Raw genomic sequence first — 16,803 nt, 5'->3', positions numbered from 1 at the left:
TTGTTTCCCATGAAGGAAACGCTAACATTTTCATGTGGTTCCCTCTGTGAACACTCTCCCCTCTGTGTCTCTCTAAGGCTCAGAACGCCCAGCAGCTGCACGAACGCATCCAGTCGTCCAGCATGGACTCCAAGCTGGAGGCGCTGAAGGACTTGGCCAGCCTCTCCCGGGACGTCACCTTCGCCCAGGAGTTCATCAACCTGGATGGCATCTTCCTGCTCACGCAGATGGTGGAGAGTGGCACCGAGTAAGCCCCTTGCCCCGACGTCCACCTGCCTGCTCTTCCTCCCCCGCCACCCACCCGGCCAGGAGGCTGTTACTCCCTTACATTGCAGTGTCTGCTTTTAAAGACCAGGAATTGACGAGGCTCAGGAAAAAGAAAAGAAATGGCTTTTAAGCTCATCTCTGGGGAGCAGGTTTGTCACCTGAGTATCAGGAGATTGTCTACCCACCAAGGAACCACTGTCTTAGTTGAGATATTAGGGCACGGGCCTGCATGGGTGGGGTAGGCAGGAGACCACCACAGCCATTTGAGTGGGTGCTGAATTCCATAATTAAGGAATTCCATAAGGTGACTTGGAATTTCAAATTTATGAGAAAAAATATTAGGTCCTTATCTCAAAGGGCCTTTCCAACACTGAACTAATAATTCTACAAAATATAAAGCCCTCACATCCTTCGCCTATCTCTCTGAATGAGTTAAAAACAAATGAGAATAACTCCTTCCAGTCTCAAAGTCTTAAACCAGGTCCAAAATAGCGTGGCTAAAGTAAGTTCCATCAATTAATGTGTGATTGATGAAATACATGACCTTACATATTTAAAATTAAATGCAGTAAACATTTATTAAATACTGACTGTATGCAAGAGTGGGAATTGGGAAAACTTACAAAAATGTGAGACTTGCCATCAAAAATGTATGGAGGCAGAAGTCAACTGAGGCATAATTCCTCCTGGGCCTTTGAGTCTAGACTCTAGAGGCTGGACAGGCCGGCTGCTTCTGGAACCTTCCAGAGGAGTCAGCGGGCCATGAAGGAGTTTGATTCCATCCCCACAAGAAAGGGATGGGCTTTGGGGCTCAGGAGCTCGCCTCAGGGAAGGCATTGCTTCTCTGGAGGGACTGGGGGGTGAGGAGCCAGAGGTGTGACTCCTGCATGTGTGGGCAGGTCAAGCCCGGGACCACGGAGTGCCAGGGAGGGTCCACAGGACACGGCTCATCCCATGTCCATGTGGTCAGTGCCACAGGCATAGACTGTGAGAGCATGTGGGTTAGAGCATGTGAGCATGCTGAGTCAGTTAATTACATATTAACATGCTAAATTAATAGTGGACAGGGTTGCCCTAGCCGATTTGGCTCCGTGGATAGAGTGTTGGCCTGCGGACTAAAGGGTTCCAGGTTCGATTCCGGTCAAGGGCACATGCTCGGGTTGCAGGCTCAATCCCCAGTGGGGGGCGTTCAGTAGGCAGCCAATCAATGATTCTCGTCATTGATGTTTCTATCTCTCCCTCTTCCTTCCTCTCTGAAATCAATAAAAATATATTTAAAAAAAAATAATGGGCAGGGTTGGGTAGGTATTTTTTCAGAAAGAGTACATATCATTGTGAATTGGGATTTAAACCTGGGTCCTTTAAACCTTTTCAGTACCTGGCGATTCAAAGAATGAGCTGATAACTGCCTGTTGGAGCCCTCCCAGCACCCTCCCACCCTCCCTTCCTTCCTCTCTTCCTTCCTGTCTCCTCCCACACGGGGCATTATTTAGCCTCTGCAATTGGCACTGGTAAAAGATTCTGTTTTTTGTTTGTTATTCAGAGAGGATGTTTTCTAGTAACAGGAATAGCTCCCATATAAGAATGCTCTGTAGAGTCTGGCTGGCATGGCTCAGTGGTTGAGCGTCAACCTATGAACTAGGAGGTTAGTGCTTGATTCCCAGTCAGGCACATGCTGGTTTGTGGGCTCGATCCCCAGTGGGGAGTGTGCAAGAGGCAGCTGATCAATGATTCTCTCTCATCATTGATGTTTCTGTCTCTTTCCCTCTCCCTTCCTCTCTGAAATCAATAAAATATACTCTCTCTCTCTCTCTCTCTCTCTCTCTCTCTCTCTCTCTATATATATATATATATATATATATATATATATATATATATATATTTTTTTTTTTTAAAATTTTTTTTTAAGAATGCTCTCTACAGTTTGGAGTTGGTGGGTCTTACCTCGTAGACAAGTAGGGACAATATCTAAGAGTGAATTGGGGAGAAATTACAAATCTGAGAGGACTGGTGGGAAGGGTCAGTTGTAGCTGGTCTCATTTATTTATCAAATGATGCCTAAAGCACTGCTTGTGAAATTTTTGGGCGAACATCAGTGTAGAGTGATAGGGAGAATTGAGTTGGGAGTATTATCAGAATCTGAAGCTGTTACTTGGAGCTTGAATCAGATGGAGGGAAGCTGAATGAGTTGAGGGATGCAAATGGCTGGACCAGGAAATTGAGACTGAGGGTTCTGTCTGTGTTGGAAGCTCCAGCTGAAACCCAGTGATCAGAGCATCAGCCGGAGGACTGAAGAGTCTCAGGTTCAATTCTGGTCAAGGGCTCATAATTCTGTTGCAGGCTCTATCCCCAGTTGGGGCATGTGCAGGAGGCAACCAGTCGATGTGTGTCTTTCACATCAATGTTTCTCTCTCTGTCTCTTCTCCTTCCTTCCACTCTCCCTGAGCGTCAGTGGAAAAAAATATCCTCGGGTGAGGATTAACAAAAAATATATAAACTAAAAACTAAGTTGAAGTGTCCCCCCCGTTGATTGATGTATCGACGTCCCAGCCATAGATGCATCAAAAGCCAGGTGCCAGAGCCGGAAGTAAGTGATCTGCCACACACACACACACATAGGGATGCGATGGCTTACGCTTTCCAATATTCCCAGTCATATTGTGTTAATACTTCTGAATTTACTGGAGTTGCAGTCGTAATGTCAGTTACAATGGTAAATCCACTGAAAGCTGAGGTCCCCGTGACACGCACCCTGAATAGAGGGCTGGGGTGTAGCTGGGTACCGCCCGAGGCTGGCAGCTCTGTATGTTCACATGAGGGTCTCAGTGCTCCATTTCTCATCATGTCATTTTGCCAGGGCTGCCGTCACAGAGTGCCCCAGTCTGGGTGGCTCACACAATGGACACGCATTTTCTCACAGTTGCGGAGGCTGGAATCCAGTGTCTGCAGGGTTGGTTTTTCCTGCGGCCTCTCTCCTGGATTTGTAGACAGCTGCCTGCCCCTGGGTCCTCACATGGTCTTTTCCCTGTGTGCGTGGATCCTTAGTGTCCCTGTGTGTGTCCAAATCTCCTCTTCTTGTAAGGACACCAGTCAGATTGGATCAGGACACCCCCTAATGGCTCATTTGAACCCCCAATCACCTCTTTAAAGGCTCTGTCTCCAAATGCTGTCCCGACTGAGGCAGTGGGGGCCAGGGATTCAACTTAGGAATTTGGGGGGCACACAATTGAACCCATAACACTCAACAAAGGGACAGTACCCCATTTGTTTAAAAGGAAAAAAGGAGTAAAAACGGATACTATGTATTTGTCTTTCAGTATTACTTCCTATCCCTGCCGTGGCCTTCCTGTGTAACTCATCTTGATCTACAGAGGGGCTCCCCGAAAAATCACATCCCTCAGACTGGAGACTGGGGACAGCATGAGAGATGTCAGGATTGAGCGGCTGTATGTGAACTATAGGACTTGAATTCCTTTTTTATTTATCTTTTAAAAAATATTTTTATTGATTTCAGAGAGGAAGGGAGAGATAGAAACATCAATGATGAGAGAGAAGCATTGGTCAGCTGCCTCCTGCATACCCCACACTGGGAGACTGAGCCCACAACCCAGGCCTGTGCCCTGACCAGGGACCGAACCATGACCTTCTGGTTCATAGGTCGATGCTCAACCACTGAGCCACGCCAGCCGGGCTTGAATTCCTTTTATAAAATAGCATATTATTCTCAGTGTAACATTTAACTGCTTGTGATTCAGAAGCCACCCCAGTTTGCTACGGACAGCCAGGTTCTAGGCAGATAAGCAGAAGCCCAGATCCTGGGTGAGCTCTGTTTGTCATCTGCCTCCCACACCTTCCCGCCACACTGTGTAAGGGAGGACTGCCTGCTCTCTTGGGCAGCTCTCCTGCCCTCCTCTCCACTTCACAGAAGTTCAAAGCCAAGCCCAGCCTCCTGCCTTCCTTCTGCAGGTCCTGCCACTCACCCTAGGGAGCTGCTCAGTGGATCCTCAGATATAGATATATTTTATATTTTCAGATCTTCTGCTCAGATGAAAAAGAAAAGAAAGAGGCATTTTTCTTGCAAGGAAACTTGGCTTCTCAATTCAATGTAGAGCAAGGCTTTAACTAATTAGCAGAGAACCTTTGGAGTAGAAACTACACAAATCGAGTAGACCCTGCAGTTCCTCGGACCCGGGCAGACTTCCCGCTGGGGTAGAGGTGTCCCAGCAGGACCTGTGGAGATTGCAGGAAACACCCAGGACATGTGGCTGCATTTTCCCTCCTGCCTCTGAGCTCTAACGAGATGCAGAGATTCTCACCTGCTGGTCATTACCGAGGCTGAGCTTGTAAAGGTCTCTCTCCAGCCGGTACCGGGGGCCATGGGGCAGCATCAGCCATCGCACAGCCTGGGGAAGTGGCACTTTGCCCGAGTATCGCGTTTACAACGGGAATTAATTTCCACCCTTGTGGGACTTGGAAATCCCATTCCTAGTTTCAGCTTGAAACATAAATGTGGGAGCAAGTTGTGGGGGAACATGGTGCCCCAACCTGAGTAAGGCATGGTGTCCGTAGGGAACATTCTGGAATGGACAGTGTTAAAAAAAAAAAAAAAGATGAGCATGAGAAGATTTCTCAGGAATGATGTATTTTATTTGACTGGAAAGAAGAGAAATGGGTACCTGCCACTCTCGATCCCCCGAGGCAAACAACACTGCTCTGCTCCGGGTGTGAGTGTGGCCCCGTATTTCTGTGTGTCTCTATGCCACGCACAGTGGGCTGTGCGCCCGTGCCCTTCGCCCTTAGAGAACAGGGCGGCATTTCCAAGAAGGAACGGGCAGCATCCTCATAGTTTCCTTCCCACGTGGCAACGGGACAGGAAAATTCCGCCGTTGGAATATGAGTAAGCCCTCGGCACCACCCTGAGCAGGAAAGTCCAGAGAGAGAAAAGTTAAATTGGGGTACTTACAAAAACTCACAGGTTCTTACGTTAGCTTTTTGTCCTTAATAAAAACAATTGTATTTATTGTTTAAAAAATAAATGTAAATAAGCAGAAGCAGGAAAATAGGAATCATGTCTAATCCAGCTTTCCCAAGACACATATTTTTGACACTGGGGTGTGTATACTTTCTGTATGTTCTCCTACACACACACACACACACACACACACACACACACGCATGCACACATGCACAGACATACACACATACAGAGAGAGAGACACAGACATACACACATGCACACAGAGACACACATGCACACACATACACACACACGCACACACAGGCTTTAGAAAAGTAGAATTATAACCTTCATGCTCTTTGTAGCTTGCTTTTCATACCTGACAGTATTTTCTGTGACTGAATAGTATTCCCCTCATCGTATTTGTTGTCTGATTATGAATTCATTTTTAAAGCTTTGCTGAGGTTCGGTTGATTCACAGAATAACATAATAATGTGAAGGGTAGGCTCAGTGTGGTTAATCGTTCCCCTATGGTTGAACATTTACATTGTTTTCCATGATTGTGAGAATTTTCCAATTAGCTTTTCATTTAGCAAAACCATTGTGAAAATTCAAATTATCATGTTGGACTGAAATTCCCGATTCAGAGACTGTACCCATTTTCAAGCCGTTTTAAAATAAGAGCATCCCCACAACTGCTGAAATGCCCTCATCTGTACTTGACCATGCAGTTATGAGTCTGGTCAATGCTGGGCATATGTTCCCCGAGGGATTCTAGCTTTTCTAAGGAAATCACAGTGAGGTGTTGGAGGAGTTTTTCCTAATCTGGGGAATTTACAAGGACTTTTTATTTGCTTGGTTTGAAGTTATCGCTCCCGAATTTGGCTGCATGAGGAACAGTGGAAAGAGTCCCCCAGTTATTTTAGACGTAGGCACAGCCCCTGAGCAATGGTCTTCAAAACAAACAACAATCATAGAAAAGATCAGTTCCCTCCCCATCCTGTCGTTCACATGACACAGAAGTGAGCACCCTGTGTGCATGTCTCACTATGTGTGCGTGTGCTTATAAAAATCATTGACAATGTTCATTCACACACAAACAGTTCCTTATTAAACGTTCATTCTTCGCATCATGTTTGCCATGTGGGCATCACAGCTGTGGCGTTTCTTCCCTGAGGAAATCGGGGCGTGGCCTGAGTGAAGCCTTGTCTTTGATGTTGCCAGCACCCACACTGGGGATGGGTTTGTAGGTTTTATTCATTTAGCCAGTGGATGTTATTTGATGCTGCCTACTGCAGACACTGGGTTGGGCACATGGGGGCGGGGGGGGGGGGGTTGTATCAAGTGGCAGATGAGTTTCAGACTCTGAGTGACATTCTTTGAAAGGTTGTCTTCACACAAAAGGTGAATTTCTTTTTTGGAAGCCACGTTGTTCGCCTCCAGGGACAGGGATTATCAGCTCTAACTCGCGCTCTTGTGTCAGAGAGCTTGGCGGGGTTTATAAACCTGGGCTGCACTGCAAGGCCCCGGCCAGGCCAGAGACTCGCCGCTGGGCCTCCACGTGCAAGTCACCGGGTGCACGGCCTGGCCTGCACTTCACCTGGAGGAGCAAACTGCTCCCAGGCCCTGCCACAAGGAAGCTGCTCTGTGCGGTCTGCGGGCCCACCGGCTGTAAAGGCTGCGGGTCTCGCGCCCCCTGCCTGCCGGCCTGGGGCATGCACCCTGCCGAGCTCAGGCAGGTCCAAAGGGAGCAGCCCTCTGGGGCCTCCCAGACATTTGCATCACAAACGCCAAAGGGGCCCACTACCCAGGGCTTTGTCAGGGGTTGTGGGGCGGGAAATTCCTGAAGCTGGATCGCCCTGCACCCCACCCCTCTTGGCTTTGTCTGTGTCCGTGGGTGGAAATGAGAGGGGGTCCCACCGCCCAGGGAGAGAGATTATCTTCCGCTTGGGAAAGGAATCCCATACCTTGGGCTGAAATAAGAGGCTGCTGGCCACTGCAGAACATCAGCTTTTCCAGAATCATCTGCTCTTCTTGTCCTGTCTCTTTAAAAGCTGGGTATTTTGAGAGAGACAGAGAGGAAGGCCCTCCATTAGGAAAACAGACATCACAACAAAAAAGTTCCTCTTCCGCTCCTGCTTAATGTGCAGCTATCCTGAGGAAGTGGAGGAGTAGGAACACGGTGACTGGTGGCTGAGTTTACCTCTGCAGGCTGGTCAGGGCACCTCTCCCAGGCCAGGGGTGGCCACTGTTATGCCCAGAATTCAAGATCCCCAAGAAACCACGCCAGGGAGCCAGTCCGATGCAAAAGCAGAGGGTCTCTTATACAAGCTCGCTTGGTCCCCCCCTTGCCTCCATTACTGGGTGCAAGAGAGAGCCCCGAATCCCAAGAGAACAAAGAATTTATAGGGCTTGGGGTCGGGGGTTGGGGCAGGGTGCAGCTAGGGTCTGGTTACACAAAGACAGGGGGGGTGGCCAGCATACTTTTGGCCTTGGGCTAGTTTCCCCCGCTTTCCCATTGGCTGAGATAAGGGCAGGCTGAGTAACTTATACACCCTGCGGCTTTTTCTTGGAAGGGGGGTTAAGGACACAGCCATCAGTCCTGCTCTGTCCTTTCAGCCACAGGATGGGGAACACAGGTAAACACCTCAGGTGCCCAGGCCCCAGGCCAGAAGGCTCTTTTGGGAAATCGCTGTGCCTGCTGTATATATTACTTACACACACACACATCATATGATTTATTTTGAAACAGTTCTATTAAAAGATAAACGGATGCATATTGAAAATTCTAAGAATTGATTTGAGCAAAAATCAATTCAGATTGCTCAGTGCCAAACTGGAGGTGGTGAGGAACTCTCTGCCCACAGGAACCTGGGGGAAAGGCTATTATAGAGAAGAGGCGGGGCAAAACAAGGGAATTTTTTGATTGGCTACAGTTAAAGCCTACTTGGCTGTGATTGGTTGAAAACTTGAGGCAGTTAATGGCTTAGATTTTGGTTTACTTTCATAGGCCTCCAAGGCATTGGAGCGACCTCAGTCTGCCAGCCTCCTGGCTTAATTTAACAGTCACACACTGAATGGGAAAGTTGCAAGGTCAGATCCCACCTGTTGTCCCTGTTGTCCTTTCATACAAAGGCCCGACTCAAGGTAGCGCCTCGCACCCAGTTGTCCGGCTTTTTCCTAACCTCTCAGTCTGGAGCTGCTTCTCACTGTTCCTTTCACTCATGACTTTGGCACTTTTAAGACTATAGATCAGCCATTTTGTACAATATCCCCCAATTTGGGTTTGTTAAAGACTAATTCATTAAAGTTAATTTTCAGGGAAAGATAAAAGCATGTTTTATATAAAAAATGAACGCATGTTAAAAGAATTCATTTTACTCATGTGAAATGAGAGAGCCAGGCAAAATGTTTTAACCATTTCAAAGGAAAAGTTAAAGGGGCTCAAATTTATTTGCAGCACAGGAATGTTGAAATGAATTGCAAATGGAGATAAAACTGGTTTCTCACCAGCAGGAAGGAAGTCAATTAAATTACTACCAGACAGGACAAAATATACATATGCATCAGTTAGACAATAAGGCAGGAGGAACCTGATAACCCAGAAGAGTATGCTATATAAACACTGCATAATTTTCCACTGAAACACATCTTTTTTTCCTACAGTCTTATCCAAAGTTTAGACCCATATGTATGCCTGTGGCTGGGATACCACAGATGCGTGTGTGCATGTTGTTTTTAATTGCATCATATTGATGGCACAGGGTGCCTCTCTGTCTTGTTACTAGTGTTTACTTTGACCACTTAAGATAGTGCCTTCTGGGGTCTGCATGGTAATGTCGCGCCCCTTTGTCAGTAATAATTTTGGAGTAATTTACACCGTGGAAAATGGAGAATGGTACAAATGAGGCTTGTATGTTTTTTCCCTGAGAGACTTGGTTCTTCAACAGTACTGGCACACCGCCCTATAGGACCATGTGGACTAACCTGTTCCTGTTTTATTCAGTGGGCTATCCTCTGTCATTTATTATTTATTCTGATGCTCAGTGTGTCCCAGATCTGGCTGTGGAACCTTCTTCAAGCTGTCTCTGTGTCCTGACCTGCCTCCCATTATTCTGTGAGCATTTCTTTACGTTCTGGCTCAATGAGATGTTCCAGACTTAGCTAAATCTTTCCTTGTCCCAGCCCTGGCAGGAGCCATTGCTCCAAGGAGGCCAGTTCCTTTCAGTGGGAGGTACTGTTCAGCTCTTCCAAGAGGGCCCACCTGTGCCCGAGCCTGTCCCCCTGTGGTCACCTACTCCTGTCACCCAGCTTTTCCAAGGAAGAAGGAAGGAAGACAATACACTGTTTAGTTTGTGTTGTTGTTGTGTTAAGAAGGGCAGGTAAAGGAGGAGAGGAGGAAGAGGAAGATCTCTTCATATGTTTTTTTAAACCCCCGTTTTACCAAAGACTAGATCTGATCTTCTCACGGTCAGTTAGGTTTCTGAAGTGGTTACATTTTATGTGGTTGCAAATGGGAAATTTAACTTCTGGAGAGCCAAATTATTCATCAACCGTTTATTGAGAGCCAGCTCTGCATGTGCCTGACGTTATCGTGGTGAGTCACAGCGCAGACAGAGCCCTGCCCTCAAGGGGCTCCAGGAAAGACATGTCCTAGGTCATGCAGCTGACGTGTCCTCAGCACATGCAGACATGGGTGGGCTCCGTCTGCCAGGCAGGGAAGTCAGCGGTCAGGGAGGCTTCCCTGGGGCCTTAGAATCAGGACAGTTGAGGGTAGGATTTAGCTAGTTGGACAGGGAGGGGTGGGTATTGAATACAGAGGGAAGAACATAATGTCTGAGAGACTTGGCAGACTCAGGGAATGCAAGTGGTGTGACAAGGTTAGAATCGGTTGCTTCCTTATCTTCTTGACCCCAGTGTTTTAAGCATAATCGTCCTTTCCTGCAGACAAGATGTGTCCATTGCACACTTTTCTTGCAGGCTACCATCCCGGAGCTCCATCTGTTGTCCAAGACTATTGCCATGCCTCAGGATGCCTTCCTTCAGAATTTTATTTCTCTCAAGAAAAGAGAAAGTAAAATCAGTGAGCATTTTACCCGAGAAAGATAATCAACTCCGTTTTTATTGTTGAGGATACGCTTAAGAACAACTCTAGTACTTTTAGGTGTCACCCTTTTCACTGAAAATGTACCTTATTCTTATTATCTCTAGGGATTTCTCCCCCCTCCCCTTGAACACATATTGGTTCTGAGTCAAATGGAGTGGTCTTGTTGCCCTTACTCATAAGTAAATGTAGTAGGTTGGTTACAGTAGTTTAACCCTTATGATTGTTTCTTATCATTAGAGAATACCCATCAGTATATTACTTTGACTAATATATTACCTCATGGCGGTTAAGTCTTTTTACATGTAATCTTGAGCTTTCTTCAAGATATGTAATCTGTGTAAAAAATGATTGCTTTCAAACATGCTCCTCACATGATTGTTCTTAAATTTTGCAGACGATACCAGAAGTTGCAGAAGATCATGAAGCCTTGGTAAGAATTTATGATTGCTTGATTCAGCTTATATAACACGCTCCTTCCTGCATCATTAGTCTCTGTCCTCAGATAGCTGTGCATGTAGATGTTTTGAGTGATTTTATTTTGCTGTTTGATGTTCTTATAAACAGGTTCTTTAAAAATTTATTTCCCCTTTCTTTCTGTTTTGTGGCACAAAGGGAACTTTATGTCTGTAGCCACAGAATGAGTACATCAGGATTGCTACCCTCCTCTTGGGGCAAGGCTGGGCATAATTTTATGTATTGCATTAAACAAAAGCTTTCTTTTTTGCGGCCTGTGTGATGTTCAAAGCCATTCTCTTCAGTGGCTCAGTAAAAACAAACACCCCACTCAGGATTGAAGTATAGAGTGAAAGTTGTTGACTTTGAGCCTGAGAAAGGGCTGGGTCACCTGCCCGTATGTGCACTGCGTGATGATGTGTCTGACCCACAGACCCCCTGTCTTAGAGTCTTTCCTCCTCGGTGCCTTTCTCTCCCACTAAACAAGAGGAGTCCAGACAGGGCCTAGAACCTCTCTGTGGTGGGCTGGACACATGTCCGTTCTGCTGAGTTGTTAAGCAGATAATTTCAGTTTGAGAAGGAAGACTGATTTTTTTAAGCCCTGAGGAAAAAGCCGGGTATCTTCAGGGTAGGTAGTGCTCTTGAATCCTCTATCCTCCCCGCGCCCCCACACAGAGAAGGGTTAGGGGCAGGAACTTGTCAGGTATTTCATTGCAGTGAAGTATAGAAAGCCATCTTGAGTTTCTAGGAGAAAGCTCCTTAAGTCTTACTTAGATATATGTTCTTCATATAGGAGTAGCACTTCATGGTGACGACAGTAGGAGCCATCTTTTATGAGAGCTCACTCTGTCCCAGGCTCCGTCACCTGCTTACACTCATTGCTCTAATTCACACGCACACCCACCACACACGATTAGTAAAATTAGCACCATTTCCTTAGTGCAAAACTAAAACCCGGTGGTGGGACCAAGATTTGAACTGAGTTTTTCTCTAATAACTTCATACAACTTGGTAATGGAGAGGAATGTGGGGCTCTGAAGCCAAAATGATGTCTTGAAATTTATCTGCCAGGGTTTTGTTCTGTGGGTGTGGAGACTGGAAGGGGGGCTAGTGTGAACTGTGACGTCTGCTGAGCAGTCATAGACAAGTCAGTGCTCAGGGCCCTGGTTCCTGAGGTGGCAGAGTAGTTCATCAGATGAAATCATGAGGCTGTTCTCACCTGATGGCAAAACTGGACAAGACAATACAGGAAACAAAAGTGGTAGATCATCAAATGAACCAGGTGCAACCCATTAACAATGACAGTCAAGCAGTATATAGGAAGGGTAATACTTTGCAGCGAATAAGGTTTTATCCCGGGAAAAGGTTAAAGTTTGAAAGTCAGTCCCTGGTGTGATTCAGTATTTAGTAAAATAAAGGAGAATAAAATAATCTTAATAGATACAGAAAGTAGATGATAGGTACAGAAAAAGTTTTATTAATCTAACATTCATTCATAAAAATTCGCAGCAATCTAGAAATGGAGATAATTTCCTCAACCTGATAAAGGCAGTGGAAAAAATGCATTATTCTTCATGTGAGGAGACTGAATTTCCTCCTCCTAAAGATGGGAAATCAGGCAAATGTGTTTTGCACTTCTGTTCAACATTTTATCAGAGTGTTTAGCCATAGCAATAAGTCAAGAAAGAAATAAAAGACATAATGGTCAGAAAGGAAGAAGTAAAACAACTCTATTTATAGAAGATATGTTTATGTAAAAATTCCAAAGAAATCTATAAAGACATTGCTAGATCTCATAATTGAATTTAGCAAGATTTTTGGATACAACATCGGTATATACAAGTGAGGTATTTTTATACATTAACAGCAAACAACTAGAAAATGAAATTTTAAAACTTTCTTTACAAAGTATCAAAAATCATAAAATTTTTTGGAATAAGTTTAACAAGAGACATGCACTGTCTGTTCACTGAAAAATATATTACCGAAAGGAATTAAAGAAGACCTAAGTAAGTGGAGAATGTACCATTTCGTGGTTTAAAATACACAGCATTTTGAAGAGAGCAATTCTTCCTAAATTAATCTGTAAGTTCAATTCAGTACATTTTTTTAAAAAGAAATTATTAATCAATCTTAAAACTTAAAAGAAGTGCATAGACCCTAGAATAGCCAAAACAGTCTTGAAAAACAACAACGAAGACCAACAAAGTTGATGGATTTCAACTGATTTCAAGACTTACTACTCTAAAGTTAGTTATTAAGACAGTATGATATTGTTATAAGAGGACAGACAGGACAATGGAATAAAGAGTCCAGAATTGATCCACAGTTAAATTTAACAACGGAGCCAAAAGATTGTTGGCTGACATAAATCATGCTATGTTTCTGAAGGGCAAGGCATTGTCTAGCTGTATAGAAATCCATACATTTCAATGTATATAAATTTTATCACAAACAAAAGAAACTACAGTTAAGTCCTCACTAGCATCATCGATAGGTTCTTGGAACTGTGGCAAAATGTCACAGAAGGAAACCAGTGTTACCACAGACTAATTGATATCAACATGATTTACGTTTCTACAGCATCTCATCAATGCGATAACAAAATGGCATTGAACTAAGTGCCGTTATTCAAGAACGTGCCTGACATGGAAATCTCAAAGGGCAGGGCAGGACAGTGTTCATTATCATTGGCCGTTAAGGATACATGGAGTGTGATTTATTGATCACTTTAAAACTGGCCTTTCTTTTCACCTTTCCTCCACTTGTCCTGGCCACGGCCCCCAGTGGAAACATTTGGAAGCACTATTCTTGTATAAACTTAGCAGCATAAATTTAAACGCTACGAGATTGGCTGACATCTGTTGGAATGAAGACAGTCTCTACTGAGTTGATGAGAAACATTGATTCGAATGTTTCCAGCACACATGGTGTGTTGGCCAGGACCGTGACTCTCCGCCAGCACAGAGAGTTTGCAGTCGGTGTAATTTGTGGCAGTCAGCGCTACACAAATTTTAGGTTAGCACTTGATGCAAAATAAATAAGCCAACCAAACAAGAATGCTCCCTCCTGGGCCAGGCCCTTGCTCTATATTTGCACCTCTTGGGCCTGGATCTTCTCCACCAGCACTGACGTCAGAGCTCAGCCCGTGGCTCCTGCCTCCGCCTCTTTGGAGCCCAGTGTCTCCTCCAGAAATGGACGTAAACCCTGTGTCTGGTGTGCTGAGAGCTCTGTGGCTGCCTCGTTTGAAATGAAGTGATTGCGGCCACTGATTTGGAATGTTAAAACATTTTTCCTGGCCGCCCTTTCCTTGCAACTGAGGGTTTGAAGCTGAATTTTCAGAAAGTTCTCCCTCTTAGAAACCTAGTATGCCATCCAGCAAGCCATCAAAATGAATTATATGTTACCTATGCACTATACATATAGCATATAATCTGTGCATTATATATTTAATGACATAACATGCAGCACACTATATATAGACCTAACATATCTAATAACATTTGTATATCATATCATATGTCTAAAACATCTCTATATAATGTGTAATTACATATTAAAACGTGTATATAAATGTATGTATACATGTTACTAGGTAATAATTGTGTAACATGTAAATATCATCCTATAACATTTCTATAAAATGTTATTAGATGGCCCAGAGAGTAGTCCTTCCTCTGGGCGCTTTGGTGTGTGATGTGAAGATCTCTCCTCACTTACCAGTCGTTCACACTAAGGATAATTAGCACAGGAAGCCCTGTCCGCTGTATCCGAAATGGTGCTCCCCTCCGTGGCCACCTGGAGGCTGAAAGCCGGGCCCCAAGTCAACTTGGAGATTTGGAAACCAAACTCCACTCTTTCCCGTTCTCTGCGTCCCCTTCCAAAGCCCTTCCAGGAGGATCTGTAGGCAGAGCGCCGGAGCACTGGGACGAAGGGCCATCCCAGATGTGACCACAGGCACATGGATTGTGGGTTCCCTGAGCGGGGCACAGCCCTTTCCCCTTGGGTAACTAGAGAGCGTTCATACTGCATCCTTTGCTTCTACAGCAGATGGCGAAGACTAATAGCGCCTCTGACCCAGCCTCAACCCACTACAGGGACTGGAAGGAAGGGTTTGTTCCCAAAAATGTGTGCATTCCTTGCCATGGCCTGTCCACTGCTTGTTCTGTTAGCAATGACCTTGAGGCCGTCTCGGCTCAGTGTGGAGGCCACGGACATGTCCTCCAGGCGTGGACCTGGGAAACTTGGAGCGTGGACGTCTCTGAGCATGCCTGATGTAGGCAGATGGCAACTCTGAGCAATGTGACTGCTGGTTTTCCTCTTTCCTAAGTTAAAAAATTTAGCTAATATTACTTACTACTAGTACTATGCTAAAATAATAAATCAGCTAATAGTTTTATGATGAATATTATAATTCTATAATAATGTATCCACAGCAATACTAATGCCAGCACAATCTTTTAATAAATCTTACTAATTGCTTTATTGCCTGGCTCTCTTTATTTTCCTTACCCCCTCCCCCCCCCCCAGTAGATGTTTATGTTATCTTGACTCATTGCCAATAGAAAGAGTCGTCCTGGAATTTTTGTTTAACCTTTCTTGCTACTCTCTTCATCCAGTCTCCTGTCTTTCTACATTTTTGTTCTCTCCTTAAGGAAGTGTGTTTTCTGGTCTGGGATGTATTTGCTGGGGCTGATCCTCTGATGCCACCTAGGGGCACCTGTAGGCTGTGAGTGCCCAGCTGGGACTCAGAAAAGAGCCTTTAAAAGAGTATTTGCTGCTTTTCTCTCTGGCCTGAGTGGTTTGGCTTTTCTTGCACGTTTATTTTTCTGGCTCCAAAGGCAAATCGTTACGGACACATTGAAGGCAAACGCTTGACAATCACAGGCCGCGTTTACCGTTCGAAGCCTCGCTTTTGTATGATGGTCCGAGCCAGTCTGTGCTACTTCCTCCGTGCCGCACCCGCCTGAAGGTGGCTTCTCTCCCAGCAGTCGTCTGCTTAGGCACCACCACCAGCAGCATCGCCGTCCCTTTGTGATAAGTGAGGAAACTGAGGCAGAGATGCACCACTGATGTCCTGCCTCGAGCTGGAGGGGACCCTCTGCCCTGTGACTGGGGAGCCACCCGCTCACCCGTTTCCGTCCATTGTGTCTCCTCCTCTCTGCCCTCTGGCAGCTTTGGGCAGGGGCCGCTTCTTCTCTCCTGGGTTTCTTTTCAGCATCACAGCTCCTGGGAGAGGCAGGATCCCAAGGTCATTGCTGAGGCTGCGCTGAGAGCACAGGGAGGAAGGGAAACTGTGAAGCTGCTTTAAAAGAAACACGGGCTGCTTTCGAATCGAGTAATTGACATCTGGTGGTGTGGCAATTGTAAACAGGAGTCTACAGATTGAACATCTGAGCAGGCTACTCTATTTTTAAAAAACCAAGCAAATGACTCAGGACAGTTGTAGGCCGTGTAGAAGTCCCAAGGCCCATGATCCCATGAACTTGGAGAGTCTCAGGTTTATTATGATGAGCATTTACAGTAGAGGCGGGTTTCTGTGAGATGCAGGGTGTCTGTTAAAGTGTTGTTTTGAAGGCACCAGAAACCAGGATGTTGTCTGATGGGGGCACAACTGCCTTTACGTGCGCTTGCTGCATGTCTGTGTGAAATTCTAGTGCTCACCTTAGACCCTTCCCACCGTCCTCCAGTCACAGCCACCTGCTGCTGGCCAGCGGTCATCTCTCCATAGACACTGTGCGGAGAGAAGATGCTGGCCAGTGTCACACAGAAAGGAATGTCCTTACCTACATACAGGCTCATCTCTATGAGCTCGTGTCTGTGTGCACTTGGCCAGACACACACACACATAGGCACACACGCAGATACATGGAGGCCACGCAGATCCTGTGCAAAGTGCTAATACTCTGAAGAGAATCATTTCTCGCCTTCCCTGTTGGACACCCACGGGCAATACAGGAGGCGCATTGCCTGTCTCATCACCCTAGCTCATGGCTGAGCTGTCCTTTAAGCCCTCAC

General features: G+C 45.6%; 1 protein-coding gene across 3 annotated transcripts in view; it reads left to right on the top strand.

Annotated features, from left to right (window-relative positions):
- The window catches only part of ELMO1 (engulfment and cell motility 1), a 391,973-nt gene that overhangs the window by 141,101 nt on the left and 234,069 nt on the right, over positions 1-16,803 (top strand). For all 3 annotated transcript variants that reach the window (XM_059655863.1, XM_059655865.1, XM_059655862.1), the window contains exons 6-7: positions 78-247; positions 10,727-10,762. In XM_059655863.1, the coding sequence (XP_059511846.1) occupies positions 78-247; positions 10,727-10,762 (206 nt within the window). The remainder of the gene's footprint in view (positions 1-77; positions 248-10,726; positions 10,763-16,803) is intronic.

Source organism: Myotis daubentonii, chromosome 10 (assembly GCF_963259705.1).
Source record: "Myotis daubentonii chromosome 10, mMyoDau2.1, whole genome shotgun sequence".
Taxonomy (NCBI): Eukaryota; Metazoa; Chordata; class Mammalia; order Chiroptera; family Vespertilionidae; genus Myotis; species Myotis daubentonii.
This window is presented reverse-complemented; position numbering and strand designations above follow the sequence as displayed.